The 11,656-nt window shown below is 39.3% G+C and overlaps 1 protein-coding gene across 3 annotated transcripts in view; it reads left to right on the forward strand.

Moving 5' to 3' along the window:
- Pak1 (p21 (RAC1) activated kinase 1) overlaps nt 1-11,656 on the forward strand; it is a 119,275-nt gene that overhangs the window by 55,024 nt on the left and 52,595 nt on the right. For 2 of the 3 annotated variants that reach the window (XM_029540015.1, XM_021195665.1), the window contains exon 2: nt 8,284-8,497. In XM_029540015.1, coding sequence (XP_029395875.1) covers nt 8,308-8,497 — 190 coding nt within the window. In that variant the 5' untranslated portion in view covers nt 8,284-8,307. The remainder of the gene's footprint in view (nt 1-8,283; nt 8,498-11,656) is intronic. The other variant, XM_029540005.1, reaches the window with a different exon arrangement.

An 11,656-nucleotide genomic window follows, 5' to 3' on the forward strand; every position in this document is an offset into this window, starting at 1 on the left:
TCCTGAGTGCTGGGATCAAAGGCGTGCGCCACCACGCCCGGCTAGCTATACTTATTCTTAATCTGCAAAAATAAACTCCAAAGTCACCACCTTTTAAGCAAGTCTTCCTTTGGGGCTGGAGAGATGGTCAGTGGTTAAGAGCATTGGATGCTTTTCTTGAGGTGCTGAGTTCAATTCTCAGCTATCACATGGTGGCTCACAACCATTTATAGTATGATCTAATGCCTTCTTCTGGCATGCAAGTATACATGCAGATAGGGTATGTATGTGTTTGTAAAATAAATACCTATAATAATATATAATAAAAATCTATAATAAGTATCTATAATAATTTTTTTTTAAAGAAAGTCTTTCTTTACTGTTAGGGCCTCTCTTCTGGATTTATGTTGTGCCTCTCTTCACTCAGTGGTGGCACTTGCCATTGATGTATTGTTATATAGATCCTGTATCTTTTCCTCCCATTAGTCTGCATTCATTGGAGGGCAAACTCGGGTCTAGTATATTTAAGAGTCAGCTGAGTGCCTTTTTAGTTTCTAAATATAGGTTAGTAAATAAAACAAATATAGTTGCTACTGTTAATTAAGGAGATGTATAAAAAATGAGTATAATTAAAAATTGTGATAGTTGCTGTGATAATCAAGAGTACCTTTTGATCATGTTAAGTCTAACTGTCTGTGAGACAACTGCCACTCTGACCAGTACCTGCAGCTTAACAGAAGTTTTGGTAGAATTGACTGCCAGATAAGAGAGCTGTTTGGTGAAAAGGTTAAAACCTTGGCGTCATCAGCAACAAGGGTGATATGTGAGGCCTTTGGGCTGGGGAGGTCACTTGGGGAGAGTGTATTATATGAGGAAAGGGGTCTGGAGTCTTGGAATTGTGAAAAATACTGAACGAAGTGTATACAGAGGGAAGAAGAAAGGCAGAAAGATAGCAAAGAAAGAGAATCCAAGATAGTAGAGTATTTAAAAGAGAACTGAGGTTAATTATATTGATTGCTGATGAGAAATTGAACAAGCATGGAAAAGTGACCATTAGATTGTTTAAGATGGAAATGATTGGCAAACTTGACAAGAGTACTTTTCTGAAATAGGAAGGATGCCACTTGGCACAGAGGGGAAGGTAGTGGAGACGGTACTTCAAATATTAATAGATAATTCTTTTGAGAAGCTCTGCTTCTGAGGGCAAGCAAAGACACAGTGGTATTTGGAAGAGGAAGATGGTGTCAGGAGAGTTGTGTGCACACATGTAGGATAATGTAGAGTACTTGATAGATTTTTCTAATATTTCTTGGGTCAGGTAAAAGGAATTCTTTGGTTATGATTTTGAATTTCCTTTTTCTTTGCTATGCTACATCAGTTTCAAAATTCTTTGGCTCTACTTTTTAAGATAAATTTACTTTTCTTTTGTTTAGTTTTGTTTTTTCAGGCTGGATTTCTGTGTGTAGCCCGATCCTCATGATTCTATCTCCCCAATGCCGAGATTAAAAATGTGCACCACCACCACTTGGTTGTCAATTAACTAATTTCTTAACTACGGAGCCATCTCTCCAGTGGTTGCCACCTTATTTCTTTAGGTCTTGAGTGTTTCTTCTCAACAAGTCCTTTCCTAACCAACCCTGGTCCCACACTTACACACACATGTGTACTTGACACTGTTTTATTTAATTGCTTTTTGTCTGCATCTCTTACTAGACGCATAATTTCTGCAAACACACACACACACACACACACACACACACACACACACACACACACACACACACGCTTGCGCGCACAAAGAAGTGGTTTTCAAATAGCACTGAAAATTAAGGATAAAGCCTATAGGATGAGTGTAAAAGAAAAGACAGCCTCCAGTTTCTTTGGGTCAGGTAGGGGCTGTGCAGTGGCAGCTAGAAAAGTCTGTTCAGGTGATAGACAGGTTTCTTTTAAGGCAAAAGGTGCTAGCCAATAACAAATAGAAAGTTTCAACAGAAATAGTAGAAGGGTTTGAATCAGGAGAAGACTGTTAAGAGTAGGAAGGTAGGTAGGGGTGTGTGTGAGTGTGTGTGTGTGTGTGTATTGAAAAAGCAATTTGTGTGTGAATCACCTCTGCTGGCTGCTATCACACCGCTGTACAGGGCAAGACTAAGTGAATTTTAAGTCTTTTGTTTGTTTGTTTTATTTTTTGTTTTTCAAGACAATATTTCTCTATGTAGCCCTGGCTGTCCTGGATCTCATTCTGTACACTAGGTAAGCCTTGAACTCAGAGATCCACTTGCCTCTGCTTCCAAAGTGCTGGAATTAAAAATGTGTGCCACCACAGCCCTGTGAATTGTCTTTTACTTTAAATCTCTGCCATTTCCATATCTTTGTTGCCTTTCATTTCTTTTAACTTTAGGAAGGTTCTCAGCATAACCCTATGTCTCAAATTATCATTAGTGTCTAAATAGTACTTTTAAGATAATCAAAGTAATTAAGAAGGTAGCTATGAAAAGCGGGGGAAGGGGAAAAAAAGGTAGTCATGCCCTTATATATATTTAAGTTAGAAGGTTAGGTAAATTGTATACCCTGATAAAGTTCAGATTCCTTTGAAATAAAGATTTGGAATTGTCTGGCTCTTGAGGAACCTTCCAGTTTATTCCACCAAGACAGACTGTCTTAGAAAGTGGGCTCCTGCTCATTACCTGAGGTCTCTACTGGATCAAGGCCATGGAGATACAGAAATTAATCATAGTTTTTTGTTTTTGTTTGTTTGTTTGTTTGGTTGGTTTTTTTCAAGACAGGGTTTCTCTGTATAGCCCTGGCTGTCCTGGAACTCACTTTGTAGACCAGGCTGGCCTCGAACTCAGAAATCCTCCTGCCTCTGCCTCCCAAGTGCTGGGATTAAAGGCATGTGCCACCACTGCCTGACTGAAATTAATCATAGTTTTGTCCTTTGAGTTATTTCTTGCCTAGTGACCACAAGAAGTGAAGATGAAACTTGACATTGCTTCATAGAAGTATGAATAAGATGCAGTTAAGTGTAGTAAAAAAAATATTTAATAAAATCCTGGTGTGGATTTCTTCCTACCTTAGACCATTTATGTTCCCGGGTGAAAGACACACACAGCCTTATATTTGTAAGTATGCCTTAGGCAGCTGCCTACCCCCCATGCTGTTAGGATCTACTTCCTACTGGTAAGTCCCAGTTGATACTGACTGGTTTCTATGTTCCCTCTGGGCTGCTCTTAACTCCAATTGGCCAGCCCTCATGGTCACATGTTTATGACTCAGCCATCCCACTGCGGTCCCCTCCTCCCTCCTGCACACATGTCCTCTTCCAAGAGAGACATCTCCTTCCTCCTAGTGGTCTCAAGCCCTGGGAAACCTAAACCTCACCTATGTCTCTTCTCCCCAGCTATTTATCAGTCAGAACTAACTAGGGGCAGGGTCCCTCAGTGTCTTACACTTAGTGTCTTACATGTACACCCTCTAGTCTTTGGGGCAAATAATTTTAAGGGACCCAAATTAGCATTAGAATACAAGCAGCATTAAGTCAACCCTCTACAGTTACCCTTTGAAGGAGGGTAAGTAGAGGCTTCTTTGAAGGTTTCTTATAGGAAGTGAGTCCAGTTGGACCTTGAGGAATGAGTAGGAGTTTGCTAGGCACATTGAGGTGTCTTAGGCAGATAGAACCATGCAGGTAAAGGTGGGGATATGAAAGTGTACTGATTGAATAATGGGTTTGGGGAATGGTATAGGTAAAACTAGAAACAGATGGGGAAGAAAAAAATATTTGTTCGACATCTTTTTGTATCAAGCAGCATGTTTTAAAACTGTCTTTTAAAAAGCTTTTGTGTTTTTTCATTCTTTTTTTGAAAAATTATTTTATTAGATATTTTCTTCATTTACATTTCAAAGGCTATCCTGAATGTCCCCTATACCCTCCCCCCGCCCTGCTCCCCTGCCCACTCACTCCCACTTCTTGGCCCTGGCATTCCCCTGTGCTGGGTCATATAAAGTTTGCAAGACCAAGGGGCCTCTCTTGCCAACAATGGCTGACTAGGCCATTTTCTGCTATATATGCAGCTAGAGACATGAGCTCTGGGGTACTGATTAGTTCATATTGTTGTTCCACCTATAGGGTTGCAGACCCCTTCAGCTCCTTGGGTAATTTCTCTAGCTCCTCCATTGGGATCTCTGTTTTCTATCCTATAGATGACTGTGGGCATCTACTATATTTGCCAGGTTTTTTCATTCTTATGATAACTCTAAAGTAGGTAGTCTTGTTTGCATTTTACATAAGAGTCAATGGAGCATCAGAAATTAAAGTAGCTTTAAACCACCTACAGTTTCTTCCCTGCTGCCCAGCAATTGCTTTCTTGTTGCTATACTAGAGCAAGTAGCTGGCTGGAGGTTGCATAGTGGGAGTGCCTTTGACGCATTAGAAGGACATCTCTCAGCAAATTCAAGGCTACAGTCTTCCAGGTTCCTGCCAAAGCAAACCTCCTGGCATGATTTAATTAAAGATCAGATTCTAATAACCAGGCACCAAGGGCATACAGTACTCCTCAGGCATGAGTGTTGGCCGTGCCAGTATTGCAGCTGCTGTGGGTTGCTCAAAGTTAGAAATGTAGTTGGTATGTGGAGTAGGTCTTATTTCTTCTTCCTGTCCTTCTTTCATTTTGTTGACTAATTTATTGTAAACTTCTAGCATTTCGTCCCCTCCCTCCCTCCCTCCCTCCCTCCCTCCCTCCCATTGTGCTGGGAATTGACTTGCATACTATTCTGCCATGGAACTATATTCCCACCACCTTCCCTCTTTTATTTAAATAGTGATCTGAGGGATCTGGTGAGGTGGTTCAGTGGTGAAAGGCATGTATTAACCCTGATGTGTACTTAGTTTAATCCTTAGAACCCCTATGGAATTGTCTGGCTCTTGAGGAGAAAAGAGAATGGACTGTTATACATTCCCCTCTGACATGCCCATGCATACAGTGCACAAGCATGTGAACACATGTGCTGAATAAACAAACAAATGTAATAACATTAAAAAATTTAAATTTAAGTAAATTAGAAGTTGTGTAGTATATTCCTTTGTTTCTAGAGGTTACCATGACATGTGGTACGTGATCACACAAATATTTTTTCAGGTCTTTGCGTCTTGTGCTCACCACATGCATGTTGTGGGTGACTGGCAACATTTCTGAAACTATGCTTCTTTGGATTTGTTTCATTGTTCTATTCCCAGCACCAAGTAGAGCCTAGAAAAATGATACCTACCAAGTAGATTTCCAACTTTTTGTAAGTTCTGAAGTGTGATCTGGTTATTAAAATACCTGTTCTAAACAATGGCTGAAATCTTATATGTAAAGGTAATTATTCCAGCTTGTTCTCCAAGGAAACTGTTTCATAGGATTTCAGCAACTCACTTGAGAAATGTAAAGGACTGTCTTGTATCCTAAGCCCCATGTTGTGATCTCAAGACATCCCAGAATCCTCAGTGCAGATGGATAGCAACTGGTCTCTTTTAGGTAATACTTCTTTTCTCATTGTAGTTTCTCTGTAGTTGTGTTCTTTAATCAACAGCTTTTTGTTTTGTTTTGTTTTGAAACTGAGACATTTATTGTCCAGGTACAGAACTACTTAGAAAGGTTTGAGTTTTTTTTCCCCCTTGGGTTTTTTCCTTGCTTTCTCTACTTTATTTACTGAGGTCTCTCCATGAACCTGGAGCTCACCAATCCCGCTAGTTTAGGTAGCAGGTTTCTCTGGGGTCTCATCTTTACTTCCCAGGTGCTGGAAGTGATTGTAAAAACGGAGAGGACTTGAATAAAACAGAGAAGAACTTATGTGAGAACTCTTTTCAGAGGAGGTGACTAAAGGTGGATTAGGCTGCTTTTGAGGTTATAGGTACCCTACTGGAGGAGGATTTCAAGTATAGTTGGGACAACTCAGATGGCATCATGTGATACAAGGTTTCAGACAATAGATTCCAGTAGAGTTTTGCTTAATCTACCCACTAATAATTCTCTTAAACATGATTCAGTGACTAAGAATGAAGAAAAATATGGTGATTTCCTGGCATAATCCTGTGCTGTGGGCCTAATGGGAGTTACATTAAATGAGACTGCTGGTCGAAGGACTTGGGAGGCCAGAGAGAGCATGGTCGGGTATAAGGTGGCTAGGAGAGTATAATATTGGAACTGGCAGCCTAGAGTAGGAGGGCATTGCCAGCTGAGACACTGGATGCTCTTTTGGAGGAGCTAAGGGACCTGAGAGGGAGCTGGAGGAGAAGGCAAAGCTGAATATGTGGGGAGTGAAACTAGAAGAAATAAAAAGCAGCCGCCCCGCTAGTCAGTTCGGATTAACACAGGCACCCTTGGTTTTGATATCATTTGTTCAAAAAAGAAAGGAGCAATTGTTTTGTCAAAGGTTGGTCAAGATGAATTAAAATCCAGTTGAAGAGGCAGGAGGATTTCTGAGTTCGAGGCTAGCCTGGTCTATAGAGTGAGTTCCAGGACAGCCAGGGTTACACAGAAACCCTGTCTCAAACAACAAACAGTTAAGATTTTCTTTAGTGAAGAGAGAAATCATTGCATTGACATGGAGCCTGGCTCCTTCCCCTTCCTTGCTCCTTTCTCTATCTTTCCAGGGTGATTTAGAATATTTAATGAGGGCCAGGTATACATTTTTAATCTCAATACTTAGGAGGCAGAAGCAGGGTTTGAGTTTAGCCTGGTCTACATAGTGAGTTCCAGAACACCCAGAACTACATAGTGAGACTCTGTCTCAAAAAACAAGACAACCACAACCACAAAAGGAGAATATTTTGTGAGCTAACAGGCAGTATAGCTTAGTGATAATGCCCAGAGTTCCATCTTTAGCACTTTAAATAAATAAATAAAGAATACTTGGGAAGTTCAGGACTTTTTAGATATAAATTAAATGTGGGTAGCCTTAATTTGTAATGCCAATTGGTATCCTACTATAAAGGACTTTGAATTTTATCTGTACTAGTAAATTCCTTTCAAGACAGCATATATCTATCTTTCTGTAAACTGTATATTAACTTGTATCTACTATAAGTTAAAAAGGTAAGGCGCTGTTGATCTGCAAGGATGGGTCCTGGAAAAGATATATCTGTAAACAAATTATAACACTACAAAGAAATGTGATAACCTGGAAATAAACACATTGCCTTGGAGCATAGAGAAAGGGCACCTGCCTTTTTGGAGGTCGGAACATTTTCTAAAGGCAGCATAGAAACAACAGGGTTAATCCTCAAGGGATGGATGAATTCACCGATAGGAAAATAGCCATGTGTAAAGGGATGGAGGTGTGAAAGTTATGGCATATTTAAAGAAATTAAAGAAGATTATAGCTATACTGTAAAAGGAATTAAAAGGAGTGGAGATACAGAAAGTGAGACTGGTGAATGGGCCTGGTCAAATAAGAGATACAATTTTCTACTATTTCATGAATTAATAAGGAGAAAATATAAACTCTGGACACATTTATCTGTTGTCAAGAACAAGAACATTTTAAGGCACTAATCCCTGTTTTCATTAAAATCACTTGTTGATGTATCATGGGGTTTTCCTCTTTTAAGTTTTATTCTGTGTTCAGAGGAGGGATATCCAGAAGAAGTGGCACACGGGCAGCATCTTTCTTGTGAAGGACCAAAAGGTCTAAGCACTGTTCGTTTGTAGGCGTATGGTCACTATTCTGCTAGTATGACCTCAAAGAGGGTATAAGTATATGTAAATGTGTGAATGATATTTAGTCTTGGTAAAGCTAGCCACAAAAAACAGAAGTTTCACCGACACTCGGCAATATAGGGAAAGATAACTTACCTAAAGTTATAAAGTTAAATGTTGTCAGCAAACTCACTGTATGGAATACTGCTGGAGGTTTCAGTTAATCTTCATGGAGATGAATGAATGGAACTGAAAAAGCTGTGGGATTTTTTTAACATCTAGTAAGATGTTGAAACATCAGTAACATCTAGTAAGTGTTACTGGATTTCCCACCGAGTTTCTGTCTGGTCCATATCTGCTTTTCACTTACATCCTGGTGCATATATTTGTTCTTTAGCCTGTGAGGGAAGAGACTGCAGAGAAAAACAAAATCTTGGTCAATTTTTAGCAGTGTTTGGAACACATTAGGGATTTACATCTGGCTTACTGACTAAATAGGCTACCAGTATTCATGACAAGTGCAGAATGGCTGTATGATTTTAATTTTAAAACATTTAAAATATGTAATTACTTGTGCTAAAAAATATGAATGTTATTATGGTTTTTTTTCTTTTTCTTTTGATTCTAGTAGCTGCTGCTGCTGGTGGTGACAATGTCAAATAACGGCGTAGACATCCAGGACAAACCCCCAGCCCCTCCAATGAGAAACACCAGCACTATGATTGGAGCCGGCAGCAAAGACACTGGAACCTTAAACCACGGCTCCAAACCTCTGCCTCCAAACCCAGAGGAGAAGAAAAAGAAGGACCGGTTCTATCGATCCATCTTACCTGGAGATAAAAGTACAGTACTTTGTTTAGTTTAATCATTTGTGTGCTTTAAGAAGAGAAAAACAAAGCAAATCAGCTTTTTTCCTATGAATAGTCTGAATAGAAGATCTGTCCTTCCCTGACTTAATTCTCCTTCAGTACCTTTTATTTTCCTGTTAACATGTCTTGCCTTCTTAGAGTGGCTAAAGCCAAATGCACAATTGACCCATTACTCAGGATTATATTTGAACAAAATTTTAAGAATAAATTTGCTCTTGCCAGCTTTCAGATAAATTGAAAATATTTGAATGTATCTATTTCTTTTTAATTTTTTAACTTATAGAAATGTTTATCAAATCATAAAACCTAAGGACTTTTGAAGTGTCTTTGGAAATTCCTTTTCCCAGGGTACTTTCATTTGGAATGCCACCTTTGCAAATTTTGATCGTCTTATTTTTTTGTCTAGATCTTTGGTCCCATTTTCAAGATTTGGTATTTAGTGTTAGTAAGAATAGGAAGGAGCCGGTCGTAGTGGCGCACACCTTTAATCCCAGCACTTGGGAGGCAGAGGCAGGTGGATTTCTGAGTTCGAGGCCAGCCTGGTCTACAAAGTGAGTTCCAGGACAGCCAGGGCTACACAGAGAAACCCTGTCTCGAAAAACCAAAAAAAAAAAAAAAAGGAATAGGAAGGACTAGTCGAGGAAAGATGGCGGAGGTAAGTAGGAATCAGTATGAGTGAGACTTACTAGGCAACCTCATTTCCTGTTGTTTTTTAAAGTCTAGATCTCACTGTATCCCTGGCTACCCAGCCATAAATGCATGACGTTCTCCTACCTTAACTTCCAAGTAGTGGGATTATTGACATATGCCATCATGCTCACCTTTCATTACCCTCTTACTAATAAAACTTGAAAGAAGAATAGTCAAAATCTTACTGATGAACCTGAAAAAGTCACTGACATCTTTATTAAAAAAAAAGTGGAAGCATAAAATGTTCCCATAGATGATTTTTTTTAAAAAAGATTTATTTATTTATTATATGTAAGTACACTGTAGTTGTCTTCAGACACACCAGAAGAGGGAGTCAGATCTCCTTACAGATGGTTGTGAGCCACCATGTGGCTGCTGGGATTTGAACTCGGGACCTCTGGAAGAGCAGTCTGTGCTCTTAACCGCTGAGCCATCTCACCAGCCCCCAATAGATGATTTTTTTTTTTGCCTGATATTAACATAGGCTGGGCAGTGGTAGCACATACCTTTAATCCTAGCACTCAGGAAGCAGAGGCAGGCAGATTTCGTAAGTTTGAGGCCAGCCTGGTCTACTGAATGAGTTTCAGGACAGCCAGGGCTACACAGAGAAACCCTGTCTTGAAAAAGAAAAGAAATAAAAGCTAGCTTAGATGGCTTTGATGACTGCTGATCTCAGGTAAAGTCCTCAGGTATCCATGTAGGGCTCTTTTTGTGGTGAGGCTTTCTATCTGTGGAAGCTTCAGGTTCTGATTTACCACCATCAAGAAAGTCAATGGGTAACTGCAAAGCAGGAGGCAGCTTTCTGAAATTATATATCTTAGGAGGAACTTGTATAATAATACAGAAAGAACTACTACAACTTGACTAAAAATCAGGCAACTCAGTTTAAAAATAGACAAAGGATCTGAATAGACATCTCTCCAAAGAAGATAGACTAATGGAAAACATTATCATTCGTTGCCAGGGAAATACAAACTCAAACCACTGCACACTAGGATGGCTGTAACAAAAGCCGATTGATATCAAATGTTGGTGAGAATATGGAAGTATTTGAGCTTCTCATAATTGCTTGTAGGAATGTAAAATGGTATAGCCTTAGGGAAAGCATCCTGGCAATTCTTTAGGTGCTTAAATGGAGAGAAATGATACTACCCAGCATTTCCACCAAAGAGAAATAATGCTTTAGCCTCATTTTTCATGATTCCGAAGGAACTATCTAATATTAAAAATAAAATATAACATCGATATAATGAAATAATATTTGATTTAAAAAAATAAAGTCCTGAGCCATACTGCATCTGTGGGTGAACCTTGAAATATGTGGTTAAGGAAAAGAGCTAGTCATAATGGTCACATAGTGTGTAGTTCCATTCATGTGAAATGTCTAGAAATGTAAATACCTAGATAAAGGCATGTTAGTGGTTGCCTAAGGATACAGAGTAGGTAATAAACAGATGAGATTAAGGGGGTGATGGCTAAGAGATAGGGAATTTCTCTTTGGAATTATCAAAATGCATTGAATTGTGGTAGTGTTTGTCTGGCTCTGTGAAAATACTAAAAGTCTAATTATACTTTATAGGTAAATTATAATAGTATGTAAATGATTATCAATAAAATTGGTGTTTGTGTGTGCATGCATGTGTGTGTGCCTGCCTGCCCGCCTGCCTGCATGGTATATATGCATATGTCAGTACTATGCTTATGCACCTGTAGAAATCAGAGGGAGGACATTGGTCATCCTAATGTATCCCATTCTACCTTATTCCCTTGAGAAAGGTTTTTTACTAAAGTTGGAGCTAGGTGGACAATCAGCAAGCCCCAGCAGTCCTCCTGTTTCTGTCCCCCCCACCCCCAATCCTCTAAAGTGGTGGGATTACAGATGCACATGGGCATACTTGTTTTTGAAATGGATGCTGGCAATTTTAACTATTATTCTTACATTCTTACCCACTGAACTGCCACCCTAGCCTCTTTTTGTTTGTTTTTAAAGACAAACAAAAAGATGTTTATTCCCATCTAGAACAGGATAGAAACAGCACCTTCATATGTCATTGCAACCAAAAAGAGTAGTTTTACATGCCCTAAATCTAGATACCTTGGTTGTAATCTTGCTTCTTTCACAAGCTGGATATCACATTTGTGTCAGTGACTTCTCCGTAGACTTTAGTGCTTTCATCTAAAAAAACGAGAGCCAGAGCAACAGACACAGTTCTTTTTCAACTCTGAAACCCTGTATTTATATAGATGAAGTATTGCAAAATGTCGTTGGATCAGGTTTATCTTTGTAGATGGAAAGAATCTAGGACATTGTGAGATATTTTTATTAATAATAAAGCTGTAGACCTGGACACTCTTCTGGAAATCTCAGTTCCCCTAGGCCAAATTTGGTCTGAAAAAAGTTAATCTTTTTTTTTCCTCCCCTCCCCTCCCCTCCCCTCCCCT

This window comes from Mus pahari, chromosome 1 (genome assembly GCF_900095145.1).
Source record: "Mus pahari chromosome 1, PAHARI_EIJ_v1.1, whole genome shotgun sequence".
Lineage (NCBI taxonomy): Eukaryota > Metazoa > Chordata > Mammalia > Rodentia > Muridae > Mus > Mus pahari.